This window comes from Hoplias malabaricus, chromosome X1 (genome assembly GCF_029633855.1).
Source record: "Hoplias malabaricus isolate fHopMal1 chromosome X1, fHopMal1.hap1, whole genome shotgun sequence".
In the NCBI taxonomy this organism is placed as follows: Eukaryota; Metazoa; Chordata; class Actinopteri; order Characiformes; family Erythrinidae; genus Hoplias; species Hoplias malabaricus.
The window spans coordinates 16,705,644-16,725,562 of record NC_089818.1 but is presented as its reverse complement, the minus strand read 5'-3'; the positions used below and the strand labels follow the sequence as shown (position 1 = coordinate 16,725,562).

General features: G+C 38.6%; 1 protein-coding gene, 1 long non-coding RNA gene and 1 pseudogene across 2 annotated transcripts; 1 reads left to right on the top strand and 2 right to left on the bottom strand.

The window, feature by feature from the left end:
* The window catches only part of LOC136675459 (polymeric immunoglobulin receptor-like), a 60,380-nt pseudogene extending 52,836 nt beyond the window's left edge, over positions 1 to 7,544 (bottom strand).
* A 2,390-nt stretch (positions 7,545 to 9,934) lies between these two features.
* On the top strand, positions 9,935 to 13,187 carry LOC136675458 (polymeric immunoglobulin receptor-like). The gene is made up of 3 exons (XM_066652011.1): positions 9,935 to 9,944; positions 12,421 to 12,735; positions 12,838 to 13,187. The coding sequence occupies exons 1-3, from the start codon at positions 9,935 to 9,937 to the stop codon at positions 13,185 to 13,187; spliced, it is 675 nt and encodes a 224-aa protein (XP_066508108.1).
* A 2,176-nt stretch (positions 13,188 to 15,363) lies between these two features.
* On the bottom strand, positions 15,364 to 16,676 carry LOC136675370 (uncharacterized). Its single transcript, XR_010796179.1, has 3 exons — positions 16,173 to 16,676; positions 15,871 to 15,995; positions 15,364 to 15,787 (listed from the first exon to the last, which is right to left on the bottom strand). It is a non-coding gene; the product is annotated as an uncharacterized lncRNA (long non-coding RNA).
* Positions 16,677 to 19,919: the final 3,243 nt, after the last annotated feature.

Here is a 19,919-nt window from a genome sequence, read left to right as displayed (position 1 = left end):
TTCAGTAAATAGTGGAAGATAAAGTTAAGGGCATCATGTGATGAAACACAGCTCCAGGGCCCTTTGATAATGGGCTGATGGTGTGGATCAGATTTGTTTAGGGAACAGTAGAAGTGGTTATGTCTGTGCTCCTGTAAAATTGTTCTGGACACCACTGACACTATTAGAAATCATGTAGATTTTAGTGCTTTGAGAGCGCTATAAACTTGTGTTTATACTCAGTAGCAGTGGAGCTTTATTTCATCAATGGGTGATTAAATGTAGGCAGCAAGTGAAGTCTGGTAATATCTGATGTTTACATTTGTATGCAAAATTAATAGTTATTTTTTTTCCAAGTCAAATACACACCCTCTACAGAAAACACACTTTTACATATTTACACACTTAATAAAGAATTACAGTTTATTTCCTGAAATAAAAACCTACAAAACACTATGTGGGCTGTGTGTTAAACTCAACATAGCAGTTAAAAATGTCTGGTCTACAGAATATATTTATAATATTTTCTTAATAAGTTTAAAATCAGGTTTTTATCAAGAAATGAGAAATGCTTAGAATTGAAACATTTTAAAAATACCGTTGCAGCATAGAGTCCATCTACAGAAACCCAAGGCTATAAAGTGGTCAGAGGAAGAATAGAAGATGGGCTCTGAGGGTGACTCAGGGTTCTATTAAACATATGATGAACAACAATAAAGGTTTTAGCAATGCATATATAACATTTACATTTATGTGTGTAAAATACATGTGGGTATAACACAGTTGTTGATAAACCTGCTAAACGACATTGACCACTTTGATTAGAAAACTGTTTTTCAAGTTTTGAATAAATGACTTGTCTTGCTTGATTCACAGTGCAGTGTGTTCTTTGCAACTGATCTGGCCTGGCTTTTTGTTCAGAACTACTGCTGTGTACATGGAATCCAAACAGACCAAATAAAAAAAAAAAGAAAGAGTGGAAGACTGAAAAATTCTTATCAAATAAAAAACATGCTGTAATTTGACTCACCTCTTATTCGTGAAGCACAGAGCTGTAGATCACTGCATCATCTCCGGCTGCTGGAGAGAGCTGGAAAATGGAACAATTTTATACAAAATAAATTTTCTTTCAGCAGCTAAACTGAAGATTTGATAAAGATTAGGAACCACCACCAAAAACAGACATTTCCCAGAAACACTTGCTGACTATAAATAAATGATAGCATCTTTAATATGTGTCATTAAAATATGTGTGAAACAGGGTAACAGCTTTATTTTTAAGATTTAAAAAATTGCAGCTGTATTTTTGTCATCTTACATTGCTGTAAAGCACATCAGTTTCCTGAGAAAGGCTGGGGCATGATTTACTCAGGAGAAATCAGTCAGGTAATGTTTCAGTAATGAAATGCTGTTTATATGTAGGGGAATATGAAAAATAAATTCATACCGTCTTCTTTTTAATCACCACATTGCTATATGTTACTGCATTTTCAGCTGTAGAGTTCTGTTTTACACACACACACACACACACACACACACACACACACACACACACACACACACACACAGGATTTTAATAACTAAAAACTAATATGAGCAAAATGTTTGATGTTATTCATCATTGTTTATACACACATCCATGTGTCATATTCATTTTTCTGAAAGCAAGTGTTGACCTGGTTACTCTGGTCTAACGTACAAACCCATGGATGTAAACACAAGAACACGGACAAACTGATACAATCACATCAGTGACTCCTTACTCAGTCTCTTAATGTTTCCATGATTAAATACAGTTAAAAGCAAACGGATGTGAAGAATAAGACTTACCTTCTTCTTTCTGGGACAAAAGAGGCACAATAGTAACTACTGCACTATGTGTTAAAACACTGAACCTCACACAACATGAAGCCCCCAATCACTCACAGAACTTACAGTATGAACTGCAGTGTTACTGCTACTCTCTCTGGTCTCTGTTTGACTTGCTTCTGTTGAAGAGAGATGGAGTGAATGGAGCACCTTGCACAGATCATTTAATCGTAATCTACTTGTATTACCTTTAAATATTGTATGCTTCAAAAGCATCTTTAAATGTTAGTCATTTTAGCATCAAAGCTCCACCGCTAAAGTCTAAGCTGAGCAGTAAAACACGTCGTGGCTGATTTACAGCTTCTGGGGAAAATTGAAAATGATGTAAAAGGGATTTAAAGGCTTATAAGACAATGTCAGAGAAATACTTACTGGATTTTGTTCTCAACATGAAGGTTATAACACAGACCAGGAGGAGCAGCACTCCCAGGCCTACAGCCAGTAGAATCCAGACAAGCTTGGAGTTTTTGTTGCTGCAGTGAATGAAGACACATGACCTGTGTAAGTTATTCATGTAACAGATGAAGGCCCACAGTGAATAATATATATTTCATTTTCACAAATAGTACACAACTACACAAATAATAAACATCTCTGTACATTGTTTGGAAATTATTTGAGTCAGTAACATGTTCAGAAAGTGTTTTTGCAGAGGAGGATGATTTTCCTGTACACAAAGCAGTTGTTCTGCAAGGAAAGCAAAAACTGAAAAGTGGTATACTGAGACGTTTAAAACAAGTTAATATTGTACAGATTTTAATGGCTAACACCAATATCTGCCCTACACAAATATTTGGCTTGATGGGGTAAACCAATTATTTATCAGGTGTAAAACATGGAAAACTGGAGACAAAATCCCTATTAATGTCCCTAATTTCAGGGGAGAAGCTGGATGAACCATTGTCTATAAACTTTTGGTCGTACAATGTATAAGTTAGTGCTGATTGGATTTGAGTTTGTAAAAGTGTACACTACCAAACAAGAAGAAAATCTGCATTTTGCACATTTATCATTACTTCATGTCACATCTGCTTGCTTTTCTTAGAACTTCACTACTTACTAATTTGCTGTTGATGACTCTACATTTTTGGTAAAGGTTGTGGAACCTAGAAAGAAAAAACATGAATAATGTCTATTATTTATACTTTTATTAATTCTTATACATTTTGTGATCATACCTGATGTTATCTCACTGATGCTGGTTTTCTCGGTTGAACTTGTAGTCACTGCTGTTGTTGCTGTTGAAAAGGAGGAATAAACTGATGTTAGTAGCACAGTTACAGCAGGACGGTCAGCAGATATGGGCAGTGTTTCTGATAGATGTGATCTTACTTGTAGGTCTTTCAGTGACAGTGAGGTGAACAGTAACTCCCACTTTTCCTGCACTGAACCAGTACCAGCCAGCATCACTCTTCTTCAGTCCACTCATCTCCACACTGACCGCTCCTCTCCCATCATCACTGATCTGCACTGCTGAATTCTGGGATGTTAAGCAGCGCCAGTCTCTAAATCTGCACCACTGCTTCTGTTTATTCTTATAATCAGTTCTGTAGAGACACTGGACACTGACACTGCCCCCTTCCTGACCACTCACTCTGCTGTTTATCACAGACACAGCAGGATCTGAATAAAGAGGCAGAGAATGAGTGCTGTAAACACGTCCTCCATCAAACAAGCTTTAAGTTACAGTGAACAGGTTCTGCTTCACACAGAGAGACTTCTTACCTGCACTGAACGTCAGGTACAAATAATCACCATCATCTGAACCACCTTTGATATCCACAGCGCACCAATAATATCCCGAGTCAGAGTCTTCGAGACTGTTGAGTTCCACAGTAAACATATTCTGGGTCGGATAATCAGTGACTGATGTTCTTCCACTTGTGTTTGTACGGGCTACTATTTGACAGAGGCTCTGAAAATACCCCGTACACCAGTATTTAGGGTTTGATTTGTATTGTTCATCATAAAAACAGGGAATGGTGAGAAATTCACCACTTTTTACAGCTACATTCCTCAGTGTCTTCACACTCTCAGACTCTACAGAGAAGAAATCAAATGGTACAACAGTGTTACTCCGACTCAGGAACTTCTTCAGAACTATATCAGAGGAATAAACTGGTCATAACTGAGCAAACACATTTCACCCTCGTCCTAAATGTTTTATTCAGTATCTACTCTGCACCCTGGAGCAGGTGAGTTAATCAAAGTGTATTTAAAGCAGTGAGAGAGTGAAGAACACACCTCCAGTGCACAGGAATGATGCAGCATTGATCTTACCTGAGATGTAGAGGAAGAACACAGAGAGAATTAAAGAACTCATGAGGGAGTAGAAGTGCATCTTTCTGTAAGAGGCTCCAGACACAAATACTCTTCCTGCGTCTGAGTGAAGTACATTTGACTGAAGTGTTCTTCCTGTTTCTGACCCTCTCCTGCTCTGAATAGGTTTGTCAAAAATACCAAAGTTCTTTTGATGCTAAATCAGTTAATCAAAATTTAAATGACATTAAGTTAATTAATAAAAATTAAGAATAAAATTAAAACAGTTACTGATTTCAGAGAGATTTCACTGTGTTCACACCCAGAGAGGACAGTCAATCAGGAGCAGTTCAACCAGGCTTTAAATTCTGTTTGGTGTGTATTAATACAAAAAAAATCTCTATTTGCTGGATATTGCACTTGATAAAAATACAATGTGTGCAGTTTAAGGCCGTGTGAGTGTGAGTAAGCCCTGTGAAATTACTCTGATTGGCTGTAGGAGAATTAAGGGGTTGATTTCAGGTCAATTTTGTGATTGGTTTAGGTTTGATGATGAGTAAGTGGATCAGCTGCACCTTACTCATTCTTTGTTCAACAGTCCATAGCTGCCCATGAAGACTACAATGTTTTAATGTGTCTCACTTCCCATCTATGGACCGTTAGTGTGGCCTTCATTGAGGACCAGAAAACCCAGTTGTTACCCAAAACTCATGAGACGAAATTAAGGCTCACTTTGCATGTGAAATAGAGTTTTGTCAACAAACAACTACACAGTTCAGCAGAATATGGATCTCTGTTTAAAAAAAAGTTGAGAAAGCACATATCTTTGCAATGCTGTATGCTGAAATTCCACAGAAAAATAAAAGTACAAGGGCCCACAGGAGGCTGGATAAACATCTGACTGAGCTTTTGCTCCTCAGGCATTCCTCTGTTCTGTCCATGTGGCTGCCTCTTTATTTAACCATATCTGTCACTGTGGCAAATGTAGAAAATGATCATTTTAAAAATATTTTCAAAAAACTGCCTGAGAAAAATAATGTTCCAAAAAAGTCAAATGGAACTGACAGACACTGTGAAGGAATTAGCTCAGAAAATTGCAATAGGAAAGGCATGTTTTGGGCATTGCTCAGTGTAAGAGTGATGTATTGTGTCTTTTCTTTTAGCATGCTGGAAACAGGACCTCAAACCCACTTCTTCTGTTGGGCCCCAGAATTTTGCAATATGCTACTGCTGATGTTAAATGTTTTCATATTATTCTAAGTGTTAATATGTACATTCCCCCTCTGCAGAGAACACACTTTTGAACATTTACACAGTTAATGCACTGTTATCTAATAAAACACTAAATGTGGGCTGTGAAACAGCACATACTTCCCCCCAGTGTGTTAACATAGCATTTAAAACATCTGTTCTACTGAATAAATAGTTAATATTTTATTAACAATTTAATAATGGGTGGTAATGAAAGAAAATAAATGGTCAAAATTTGAACATGAAATACATTATATTTTAAATAAAAGTTCTGTTGCAGCTCAGTTCCATCTACAGAAAACCAATTTACACCATATATTTGTCAAGAATAGAAAACAAGACTGAATCTGAGAGTGAATAATGGCTCTTTTAAAGCATATAAATAACAGGAAACTTTAAAGCAATGTGCATTTATATACAGTGACCTACACTGGCCAATATGAAGATTCTATTGTTCTAGTGCTGAAATCACAAACTGTTTTTTTAGAGAAGGCTTTGTTTTGCTTGATCTTTGGTGAAGTTTCTTCTTGCATTTGGCCTGGTCAGGCTGTTTGTTCAGGAATACAGCTGTTTACACCTGGAACCAACACAAACCGAACAGAAACAATAAGCAGAAACCCAAAAGGTGTGAAAAGCACCTCATATAATAAAGAATTATATAAAGTATGGGAAATTCTGACTGACCTATTACATGTGAAACTAATTCATCATCTCCGGCTGCTGGAGAGAGCTGAAAAATGAGACGATTTTAGAAATAAAGGGAGATCTCAGCCAATCAACAGCTGAACTCTATGATTGGTAAGGCTAAAGAGCATTAGTAAAAGGTAAACCCCTCATGAACACTTAGGCCTTCAGATAACCCATGTCTCTGTTTCATGTGGTCAAAACAGAGGTGTGATTCAGGGCAAGAGCTTTATTTTTAAAAGTTCACTTACAGGTGTATTTTTAGCATCTGTGTCTGCACTGTTGTAAACCACATCAGTTTCCTGAGACATTTCAGACAAAACCTGTAGACATTATTTGCCCAAGATATGTCAGTCTGGTTACACAGACATACACACACACAGATGACAAAATCTCATTCCAAAGAGGTACAATACTAATAAATTCTCTGTGTTTTGGAACACAAACTCAGACAACATGAAACCACCCAACACTCACAGCATTTACAGTGTGAACTGCAGAGTTACTGCTCCTCTCTCTGCTCTTTGTTTGATTTGCATCTGTTAGAGAGAGATGGAGTGACTGGAGCATATTAAACAGATGGATGAGTGTAAAACAGTGTAAATGTGATTAAAAAGTCTCATAAGAAAATGTCAGATTAATACTCACTGGACTGTTTTCTCAGTATGAAAATTATAACACAGACCAGAAGGAGCAGAAGACCAAGACCTGACGCAGATAGAATCCAGATAAACTTGGAGTCTCCATTGTTGTTGGAACCTAAAATGACAAACATTCATTCTTTCTAAAAATTCATTTAATTTCATCAGTCATCAAACAACACTGTGGTCATAACTAATGTGGTCTCACTGATGCTGGTTTTCTCAGTTGAGGAAATTGTAGTCACAGGTGTTGTTGCGGTTGAAGAAGAGAAATAATCTGGTGTTAGTAGCACAGTTACAGCATGACAGTCAGCAGATATGGGCAGTGTTTCTGATAGATGTGAACTTACTTGTAGGTCTTTCAGTGACAGTGAGGTGAACAGTAACTCCCACTTTTCCTGCACTGAACCAGTACCAGCCAGCATCACTCTTCTTCAGTCCACTCATCTCCACACTGACCGCTCCTCTCCCATCATCACTGATCTGCACTGCTGAATTCTGGGATGTTAAGCAGCTCCAGTCTCTAAATCTGCACCACTGCTTCTGTTTATTCTTATAATCAGTTCTGTAGAGACACTGGACACTGACACTGCCACCTTCCTGACCACTCACTCTGCTATTTATCACAGACACAGCAGGATCTGAATAAAGAGGCAGAGAATGAGTGCTGTAAACACGTCCTCCATCAAACAAGCTTTAAGTTACAGTGAACAGGTTCTACTTCACACAGAGAGACTTCTTACCTGCACTGACCGTCAGGTACAAATAATCACCGTCATCTGAACCACCTTTGATATCCACATCGCACCAATAATCTCCAGAGTCTGAGTCTTGGAGACTGTTGAGTTCCACAGTAAACATATTCTGGGTCGGATAATCAGTGACTGATGTTCTTCCACTTGTGTTTGTACGGGCTACTATTCCACAGGAGCTCCAGTAATACCCCTTACACCAGTATTTAGGGTTTGATTTGTATTGTTCATCATAAAAACATGGAATAGTGAGAGATCCTCCACTTTTTACAGCTACATTCCTCAGTGTCTTCACACTCTCAGACTCTACAGAGAAGAAGTCAAATGGTACAACAGTGTTACTCCGACTCAGGAACTGCTTCAGAACTATATCAGAGGAATAAACTGGTCATAACTGAGCAAACACATTTCACCCTCGTCCTAAATGTTATTATTCAGTATCCACTCTGCACCCTGGAGCAGGTGAGTTAATCAAAGTGTATTTAAAGCAGTGAGAGAGTGAAGAACACACCTCCAGTGCACAGGAATGATGCAGCATTGATCTTACCTGAGATGTAGAGGAAGAACACAGAGAGAATTCAAGAACCCATGAGGGAGTAGAAATACATCTTTCTGTAAGAGGCTCCAGAGATAAATAAATACTTAATTATAAATAATTATGATCCTATACCCTGTAAACGCATCATGACCTTCCATACCACAGGGTCAGGTTGAATGATTTATGGTTCCGTTAATAATGCCTCAAAAAAAAAAAAAAAAAAAAAAAAAAAAAAAAAAAAAAAAGGTAAGCTAAGCACCCAAATTACCAACACACCACAGACAAGAACCGACAAGTAAGTGCAATTTAGACCATATCATCAGTGTATTGCCTCCTGCTGGCCTGAGTGTGAACTGCCGTAGTTGTGAATTCATTATTTAAACCAGTAAAATGTATTGACCGACGGCACGGTGGCGAAACCCCTCAGTGTCACTGTTACACAGCTTCAGGGTCGAGCCCCGCTCCGGGTGACGGTCTGTGAGGAGTTTGGTGGGTTCCTTTGTCCGATGTTCTGCCACGGTCCAGAAACACGCTGGTACGTGAATTGGTTACTCAATAAGTGCCTAGGTGTGAGTGAATGTGAGAGCGCCCCCTCCAGAGTATATTCCCGCCTTGCACCTGTAGTGATTCCAGGTAGTTTCCCGACCCACCGGATAAGCGGTTACAGACAATAAATTAATGAATAACGTATTGACATTTGAACAAAATATTTGTATTATTCAAAGCTCCCTAAATAGCATTTTATTCACTTTAAATAGTTTTTGCTGTTTCAGATTATTTAAATATATTCACAATATCCTTAAAATGTTCAGAATAATCAAAATATTCCAGTTTATGTTTTGCAGAGAATTTTCCTATCTTTTATATTATTTTTCATTCATTATCTGTAACCATTTATCCAGTTCAGGGTCGCAGTGAGTCCAGAGCCTACCTGGAATGGGCGCAAGGCATGAATACACCCTGGAGGGGGCGCCAGACGTTCACAGGGCAACGCAGACACACACACACGGACAAGGACACTTTTAAGTCGCCAATTCACCTACCAACGTGTGTTTTTGGACTGTGGGAGGAACCTCGAGCACCCAGAGGAAACCCACACGGACACGGGGAGAACACACCAAGCTCCTCACAGACAGTCACCCAGAGCGGGAATCGAACCCACAACCTCCAGGCCCCTGGAGCTGTGTGACTGAGACACTACCTGCTGCGCCACCATTAGTATCAAAGCAATTAGTATTAATAAACTGTAAAACTAAATTTAAACAAACCTGCTGCCAAAATTAACATTGCCATGGTGATTGTGAAATGTAAACCAACCTTGTTTATTTTTGGAAACTTGTCAACAAACCAATAGCTACAGTTTGAAGACCAGTGAAAAAGACTGTTCAATATTTCATTCAATCAATGTTTGCCATCCTTGCAGTGCTTCCAGCATTTGAGTTGCTGCTATGATCTTCAGCACAACACCCCACTGGCTCAATTTACCACTCACTTTGCTCCATAGCCATCGTTATGAAAAAACATTGTTAGCAGTTCAGGCTAATATTTAGATAAACAATATGCATGATTTTTAGCATTAGTAAATCACCAAAATTTCACATTGATGTAGCAACCATACCTGCTAGCGTAGCTCCCTTGTGCTTATCGTTTTCACAGATTGGAAGAAATGTATGGTCACATGACAATTAAAATTAATGGATACATATCCCTGCATTTGAATTGTGGTTTTAACTGGCCCCTCCTATTTCACCTTGCAAAATTGAAAAGCAGTTCTAGATAAAGTGGGAGAGTCAACATACCCACTGGCTCATCTTAACCCACGCTTCCCTATTGCCTTCAAAATACAAAAGTTGGGGGGTAAATAAAGTCACTTCACCTCATTTCAAATATACAGACCCTGTGCTGACCTCTGACCCTGCTGAAAGTGTTTACTCAGACCTCCAGTACTTGTCCATGGAGCAATGGAAGATGGTAGCCTGGTCTAATGAGTCAACATTTTTACATCATGTGGGCAGCCAGGTGTGTGTGTTTTACCAAAAATAAAACCAATAATTAAACTTTGACGCTCTGTATATATATCATAGTAAGTTTATGCATTTTCCAGAAAATAAAACTTCTTAATTGAGTTTAGAAACGTAACCAGTTTTCTTTGGTTAAAAGTGTTTTATTCCACAAAAGGACCACATTTAACAACTGGGGCATGTATCAAATATTTGTACTTTGTAAAATAGTAAAAACTTACTGAACATTTCTAAGAAATTCTGTCAATATTGTTTTCTTTTTATAACAGAACATCTGAGTTACTGAAGGAATAAAGTGAGAGGGTTTATCACGATTTGTGGAACAGGCCGTGTCCAGAAACCTTAAATGTTACTGCATTTTCCTACAGACCCTTCTCTATTCCTCAGTCCTGTGTCTGAATACTGGAGGAGATGAGAGAAGCTGCTCAAATCCCACTGAAGCAGCTTCCAGTGAAGGACACATCAGTGTACACTACCCAGAAAAACAGTTACACATTTCAGAGTGACCTCACTGTGTTCAAGCCTAGAGAGGACGGAGCATTCTGTAATTGGTGTATGTTGCACTTGATAAAGAAGGTGTGTAGTTTAAGGCTGTGTGAGTGTGAGGAAGCTCTGCGAAATGACTGTGATTGGCTGTAGGGGAATTAAGGGGTTGATTTCAAGCTAATATTGTGATAGGTTTAGGTTTGATGTTGAATACGTCATCAATTTACACACTCTTTGTTCAACAGTCCATAACTGCCCATGAAGACTACAGTGCTTTCATGTGCCTCACTTCGCACGTTGCCATTTAAAAGAGTTGGCGGATATTGCAGTGTTCTGTGAGGACCACAAAGACCCTGTTATTCAAAGCTCCATGAGAGGAAGGGGAAGACCAACCAGAATGAACAGTTTTATTTATAGTTGTGTGACAAACATGGGAAAGTATAAAGATGTAAATATATTTATCAGATGTGTTCTGCTTAGTTATTTATGAGATGTGTTCTGCTTGTAGTTTGTACAGAGCTACTGTAGAAAACCAGTGTAAAAATACAAACAGGTGCCTGTATATTACACGTCTGTCCCAAATGCAGCGTCTGAAGAAAAATAAATACTTCTGTTTTATAGTCTGTTACTGCCCCCTGTTGGTGATTTGTAACGGTTGCAGTTGTAATGTAATCAATTAACCGGAGTTTAAGAGAGTACCGTTTACAGATGTAGGCTAATACATTGCTACGAGCCTTGCCCAAGAACTCACTTTAGTGTGACTCTATATAACCTCTATATGATGATCTTTCCACAGCATTCAGCACAATGCTGTGATACTCTTGTAAATACTGTGTTTAAATTAAAACATTCATCCATGTGTTTGAGTGTAGGACCCTGCACTGATCCAGTCAGCAGCAACAAGAGCTGAAAACAGGAAGAAACTCTGAGGTGGTGCTGCAGAGGCAGGAAGAGTATTTGGGTCTGGAGCCTCTTACAGAAAGATGCATTTCTACTCCCTCATGAGTTCTTTAATTCTCTCTGTGTTCCTCCTCTGTATCTCAGGTAAGATCAATGCTGCATCATTCCTGTGCACTGGAGGTGTTCTTTGTGTTGTTCAGTTTTCACTGCTTTAAATGTGCTTTAATACCCTTTTATCACAGTGTCGCTTCAGTCTAAAAGACTCATTCTCTTCACTCTACAGTGACACTGATGTGTTTTCTGATGTGTTAATAAGTTCATAGTAAAAGAAGAAGTGTGAATAAACCTATAGACACCCTGTATTGTCCTCTATTGGAGGGGATTTTTCTGTACATGTTTCTGCACCAACCACACAGGCAAAAATAGTTTTTAGTTGAAGGAAACTTCTGCTTTTAGTAACACTGTCTCTGCTGGCAACAAAAAGAGAGACGTCATAATGCATGCGCAGGCATTGAATAACGTGTCTGTCCTTGAAGATTTCTGATCAGTGGCAGTGCTCACACAATAATTGCTGCTGTTCTATAAAATAAGAGACATTGTATTGATGAAAGGGACAGACTGTAATAATGTTCCTTTTATAACAAACAACTGGGCAGATGGAACTCCACCCAATACCTTTTGGAAAGTGTCGGAGTGGTGTTCGTGATCCAGAACTAATCATTCAGCATCATTATCTTGCCTTTCTAAAGCTCTTGGTGGCCAAATACAATCAAATCCAACAGCATTGTACCAGCCTCTAGTGTAAAGCCTCTGAAGAGCTGGAGCTGTTACTGCCGCCACTAAGAGAGACAGAATATAGCAGCATTAAAAAGTAGGTTTAATAGTAACGTGAGCTTGGTCTGTGTGTGTGTGTCTCTGTGTGTGTGTGTGTGCTGATTTAAATGATTATTGTTATTTTACGTGAGACATGAATAACCTTTTTAACTAAACATTGCTAGAGTAGAATTGTACTGTTGTGTTAATTGTTTTCTTCTCTGTAGAGTCTGAGAGTGTGAAGACACTGAGGAATGTAGCTGTAAAAATTGGAGGATCTCTCACCATTCCATGTTTTTATAATGAAAAATACAAATCAAACCCTAAATACTGGTGTAAGGGGAAGTACTGGAGCTCCTGTGGAATAGTAGCCCGTACAAACACAAGAGGAAGAACATTAGTCACTGATTATCCGACCCAGAATATGTTTACTGTGGAACTCAACAGTCTCCAAGCCTCTGACTCTGGAGATTATTTGTGCGCTGTGGAAATCAAAGATGGTTCAGATAACAGTCATTATTTGTACCTGACGGTCAGTGCAGGTAAGAAGTCTCTCTGTGTGAAGTAGAACCTGTTCACTGTAACTTAAAGCTTGTTTGATGGAGGACGTGTTTACAGCACTCATTCTCTGCCTCTTTATTCAGATCCTGCTGTGTCTGTGATAAACAGCAGAGTGAGTGGTCAGGAAGGGGGCAGTGTCAGTGTCCAGTGTCTCTACAGAACTGATTATAAGAATAAACAGAAGCAGTGGTGCAGATTTAGAGACTGGAGCTGCTTAACATCCCAGAATTCAGCAGTGCAGATCAGTGATGATGGGAGAGGATCGGTCAGTGTGGAGATGAGTGGACTGAAGAAGAGTGATGCTGGCTGGTACTGGTTCAGTGCAGGAAAAGTGGGAGTTACTGTTCACCTCACTGTCACTGAAAGACCTACAAGTAAGATCACATCTATCAGAAAATATCTGTTGACCGTCCTGCTGTCACTGTGTCACTAGCACCAGTTTATTTCTTCTTTTCAACAGCAACAACAGCTTTGAGTTCTGTCTCTACGTCTGAGAAAACCAGCATCAGTGAGACCACATTGGGTATGATCACAAAGCATGTGAAATAAACCAGTTAAATAAATTGGCACTAACCCTGACATTCTACAACATTTACGAACAGAAACATGGCAGTAGAATTGATCTGTTGTTGTAATACAACTAAATAATAACACATTTCTTCTGTATTTCATACCTGAATTCCTGAAGCATGATAATAACATTCCTGAAGCATGATAATGAGCTGATGGTGTGGATCTGGTGTGTTTCTACAGCTGAAGTGGTTGAGTCTGTGCTCCTGTAGAATGATTCTGGACACCACTGACACTGTTAGAACTCATGTAGATTTTAGTGCTTTGAGAGAGCAGTGTTTACATCAGTGACACTGTGTCCTTGTTCAACTCTACCAGCTGTATCTTGTATCATATTTTATAACACTGTTATGTATTCAGTTCTGCTCATAAGACACCTCCACTCTACTCCACAAAGTGCAATGTTATAACTTAATGCTGGAAAGAAATCTAAAAATTATATTACATATTAACATTCAACTGGATATTAGCAGCTGCTGTGACAGCCGAGGCCAATTGTAATAAGCCTTTATATAGGTTTATTGAGGTATTTTTCAGCTCCTCATTATATTTAAGTGTCCAGTTTCCTCCTTGGAAACAGGATACTTACATATAAATAATTATTATAATATCTATATAAATATTAATAAATATTGTGTTTTAAAAACAGTAGAATGCATTTTGACTTGTTTTGATTTCTTGACTCTTCTGACAGCTTCAGACACATGTTCTGGTGTCAATGTGTAAGTACGAGAGTTTGTTATTACTTTACAGCACATTTATACGTTCTGAAACATGCTAATATATATTAAAATAAGCCCATATTCTTCACTGGTTCCTTAATTAGTAAATGTACAAAAATATTTACACTGGAACAACACTGATATCAGACTTTCATAACATTATAGAGTTTATCATTTTAAACTGATGTAAGTCTGATATGAATGCTGGTTCACTACTTTATTATCCCTGGTGTGTTTTCTGTTTCAGGGCGTCAGAGTGCTTCTGTGTGGCACACAAATGATTCCACACACACTGTGATCATAGAGCTGTCAAGATTTTAAAAACCTGGGAGAGTTCGTAAACTACTCAACTGCTTCATAATCTCCTGCCTTTGGCATAAATTACTGATCTGTGTATGCTTTAGAACAGCTATAATCAAGACCACCGCCTCAGCTCAGGGTTACTGCAATCTCCTATGATCACTTTCAGCTCAGTTTGTGGAACATCCTTTTTTTTACATCTATTAATAAAAATGACTCATTACAATGTGGTTAAATCCGACTTAAGAAACGTATTTGGAAGGTAAATCTATGCTTTGTTGCTGAGTGTTCTGTTACTGTGTTGTTATTTTTCACCTTTCCAGTGTTGCATTCATATTCATGTGTAATGTGCTTTGATATTTTATATCTAAAATGCTCTAGAAAAAGAGATATATTATTATTGTTAGAAATATTTTAATGTTGATCATTATTGTGTTCTGTTCTGTTGTGCTGAAACATTTATTAAACTAAGTAAAAAAAAAAGATCATTATTAATTGTGCACTGTAAAAATGACCTGCATTCACACTCAGTAGCAGTATAACTCGTGTCTCATCTGGGGTGGGGTATATTAGGCATGTGACATGTTTCAGCACACGTGAAATGTGACACGTCTTCCCTTCTAAGGTGGAATATTTGACATTTACCATTTTGTGCAAAGACAAATGCTCAAATGCATTTCACACCCTCTACAGAGAACATTTCTGCATATTTACACTTAATGCACTGTTCCACATTTATTTGCCGAGCCTCAAACCCTAAATGTGGGCTGTGAAAAAGGACATTTGTTTACCTCAATGTGTTAAACTCAACATTAGTATTTAAGAAAGTCTGGTCTACTATAATAATATTAATAATATTTTTATTAGAAGCATGTGTTAATTAAGAAATGAAACATGAACAAAACTAAAACATATTACGAATACAGTTGCAGCACAAAATCATGGGCCAACTGTAAAAAACTGATAAAAGACCATACAGTGATCAGAGAGAGAATATAAATTGTACTCTGAGGGTGATTCGTAAAACATCCAATGAATTAGAGCAAGGTTGTCAGTAATGCAGATATGACGTACTTACATCAGTGTATGAGAAATACATGTGGGTTTACCGTACTGTTTGGTTCCCCTACTGACCACTAAGATGAGAAATATTTAAAGCTATAAACCACACTAAAGCCATTTTTTTCAAGTGAGTATGTTTTATTGAAGTGCAAGGAAGGCATCTTCAACTTCAACAGTCTTCAACTTCAGATGTAGAGATCTATTACACACACACACACACACACACACACACTGACAAAATCTGATGCCAAAGAGGAACAGTACTATCTCCTGCAAAACATCTGTCCTGAGACAACATGAAGCCCCCTATCACTCACAGCACTTACAGTGTGAACTGCAGAGTCACTGCTTCTCCCTTTGCTCTCTGTTTGACTTGCTTCTGTTAGAGAGAGAAGGAGTGAGTGGTGATGAGTGTAATAAAGTGTAAATTTGATTAAAAAGCCTGAGCCAACAAATACTCACTGGAAAGATTTCTCAATATGAAGGTTATAACACAGACCAGGAGCAGGAGCAGTCCGAGGCCTACAGCCAGGAGAATCCAGATAAGCTTTGAGTTTCCATTGCTGCAGTCAGTTTAGTCACATGACCTGTGTAAGTTATTAATAAAGAAAAGGAGACCCACCATGAAGCATATAAGAGTCACTACCACACAATAATAAATTCTATATAAATCCTGTTAGCCGAAGAGTTACATGCCAAAGAAACTGTTTTATCAGTCAGTAAAGTACAGAATCAATAAACATGTCTCATGATGTGATAATTACTTGTTGTCCACGCTCTTGTTGTTAGTTGAGTGATTAATATGTTCAGCAGTTGCTGCAGAGGAGGCCATTTTTACTGAAGAAAAAGCTGTTGTTCTGCAAGAAAAAAATTGGTGTACAGTGGTGTGAATGAACAACAGGATTCAAAGGCTAACAAACAAAAAGACTGCCCTGCACAAATGGTTTTTTTAATTAGGTAAAAAAAATAGATATGTTAAAGTGGAATTTGTTTAGAACTAGTAATCTAATATCAGAATCAGACCTCACTAATATAGTTGTAACTAAAGGCAATCATGTTTTTACAGCAATGTTCTCTCTAGTGTAAAGCCTTCCTTAAACATAGTTCCTCCAGAAATTTGTCTCTGACCTAAGGCTGTTAGAGCTTACACTGCTAAATAAGGAGAACATTCAGAGGACACATCAGTGTACACTACCCAGAAAAACAGTTACAGATTTCAGAGTGACCTCACTGTGTTCACGCCCAGAGAGGAGAGTCAACCAGGACCAGTCTGTAATTGGTGTATGTTGCACTTGATAAAGAATATAAGGTGTGTAGTTTAAGGCCTTGTGAGTGTGAGTAAGCCCTGTAAAATGACTGTGATTGGCTGTAGGAGAATAAAAGGGTTGATGTCAGGCCAGTATTGTGATAGGTTTAGATTTGATGATGGGTACTTTGATGATGAACCTGAGTGAAGTCCTTTAGAGTCTTTGTTTCGTCGACGTAAGGAAGAGGAAGAGCTTCGCTTGAAGAAAGTTCGGAAGTTAGAGCGAGTGGAGTTGAGAGCATAAGAGAGAAGAGAGCAAAGCAAAAAGAGTCGAGCGTAGAGTCAGAGCAAAGGCAGAGTGCAGAGAGCGAGAAGAGAACCGGCGTGATCCGGGCACACTCTGTTCAGAGGTAGCGCGGTCACACCCAACTGGGAGGTATCCTTCCTTTGATTGGATCCTGGGTCTGAGGCTCACGTGACTTGTTTCACGTTTCAGAGAGAGAGAGGAAAGATACACGTATACACAAAATTGAATAACATAAAAATTACTTATACATACTTGTGGTATAGCATAATGCGTGTCCTGGATTATTAATATGAAACATCTACGTATATATATCTTGGGTACTTTATGATTACATCCCACTACAATATTATGTTAGAAGATATTAATTGGTTTTCTTAATTAGAGACAGAAACTTTCTTTCATGATTGAAACAGTAATACACATCACTTCATTGGTTGGTAGACGTTCATCTGAGGACAACAAAAGGGGCTGACATTAATACAGATTTGCATAAAACAATGTTCTTGAACACTCGTTGCGCTCGGTGTGCAGTCAGTAGGGCGAAACACGATTTCGCAAACGTCCACTTGGGGTCGCTGTTGGTCCATGCTGTTCGTCCTGTGCGGATGGGTTACCAAGAGGTCAACTCGAGTTAAGTCAGCGTTGCCATCTGTTGATTTTCACACGAGATAACGTTTCGCCGTTTAGGCGCCACAGCCATAAAGAGTCCTTTTAACTCCAGTTTTCACCACTTTGTTTGTTCTTCTTTTGGTCTAAAAGCATCATAAACTGGCTTGGTATCTTCCCGTTTCTGAAGAGAGGAAGGGGCCGTGGCCAGGCGTCCTTTGATGTAGGCCTTAGGTGGGTGTGTGTGTGGGGGGACTGCAGGGTCTTTGCACACACGCAGTCTGTGGAATGTGGGGTCCTCTCCCAAGAAATCCTTATTCAGAGTGGAGAGTCTTTATTCAGAACTTTCCATTTCTTTATTTCTTCATTTGGTTTGATCCATACTCCACTACACAGTTGCAGAGAGAAGTGTTAAGGCCCAGCATATTCAGCTTCCCGATCAGGTGCTGAGGAATGATGGTGTTGAATGCTGAGCTGAAGTCTATGAACAGCATTCGGGCGTATGTGTCCTTCTTGTCCAGGTGGGTGAGTGTCAGGTGAAGCGTGGTGGATATGGCATCGTCTGTTGAACGGTTAGGACGATACGCGAACTGTAGAGGGTCCAGTGTGGGTAGGGTTTTGATGTGCCTCATGACAAGCCTCTTGAAGCACTTTGTGATGACAGGAGTTAGTGCAACGGGACGATAGTCATTGAGGCAGGACACAGAAGAATGAAAACAGTATTTCAGAGATAATCCAAAAGAGTAGTCAGAAAGCCAGGCAGAGTTCACGAACCGGAGAGCAAACAAACCCAAGGGGGCAAGACAAAGACGAGCATAAGATAGGTAACTGGGATTCAGGATAGACAGGTATGTAGAGAACGCTTTGTATTCGGATATGAATCACGGCAATACTCAGCATAGACTGGTGAGTGAGTGAAGCTTATATAATGAGAGAAACAGGCGTTCATGATCAGAATTTCGGTGAGTGAGAACAGTGTGGCGTCATGTGACTGTCTGATGCATTCTGGGATCTGGAGTTCTGAGAGGCCTGTGTGACAGTGTGAGATGAGATGGTTAGGTAAAGAGCAGAGAAATTGTAAACTACAGCATTTGGGTTAATATTTGATGTTTAATTTTGTGTGGAAAAAATCAAATGCTTCTGTGTTTTTCTAAGTGCTAATAAATACACAACCCAGAGAACAAATTTTTACACATTTACACACTTAAAGCATTGTTAAAGATTTTTTTGAATGAATTAAACACACTGAATGTGGGACATATTAGGGGGAAAAGTTTGTTAAAGGCAACAGAGTCTGGTGAATAATATTTTGTTAATTTTAAAAGCAGATATTATTCAAACGTTAAAAAAAGTTGCAGCACAGAGTCTTTCTATAGAAAACACTCAAGAATAAATATTGATCAGAGGATGGAATACAGGCTGAACTCTGAGGATGACTAAAGATCTCTTATGGTCTCAACACAGGAAGAATGAGTTTTCAGCAGTGCACATATGACATATTTACACTGATGTATGTAACATACTACAGTGGTTAAAACACCTGCTAAGTTACACTGACCACTATGATGAGGATTCTTATTTTAACCTTTGAAATCAAAAGGACATTATTTTGAAGGGGATACTTTGTTTTGTGTCTTGTTTGCCATTGATCTCTTCTGGCTGTTTGTTGAGAAATACAGCTGTGTACACCTGGAATCAACACAAACAGAAAAGCAACAATGAGCAGAAGCCTGAAAAGTGTTTAAGTTTAAAAAAGAAAAAAAAAACATAATGTGGTGTCTTCTGCCTCACTTCTTATTTGGGTCATCACCTCCAGGTGAGAGCTGTAAAATGAGACAGATTTAGAAGTAAAAGAGGATATAAGCTTTTTCAGCAGCTAAAGTCATGGTCAGACTAAGGAACCTCCATCAAAGTAACACTTACTGTCCTCAGATACATGACGACATCTCACCTACTTCAGGTTAAAATAGAGGTGTGATTCATAACAACAGCTTTATAAACGTTCACTTACAGATTTATATGTGGCATCAGTGGCTACATTGCCGTGGATCACATCAGTTCCCAGAGTCACTTTGGACAAAGGCTGTGGACATTATTTACTCAGGATGAGAAAATCTAGTACTGATTCTGTAATAAAATCATGTTTATATGTTTGTCGATATAGAAAATAAATACTTACCTTCTTTTTCTTAGACACAGCAGTGCACATATCTGCATCTTCAGCTGTAGTGCTCTGTTTCATACAGACAGACACACGTATATATACACACACAGCACCAATGACAAAATCCACAATGATACACAATACTAATTACTGCACTATGTGTTTGAACACTAGAACTCAAACAACAT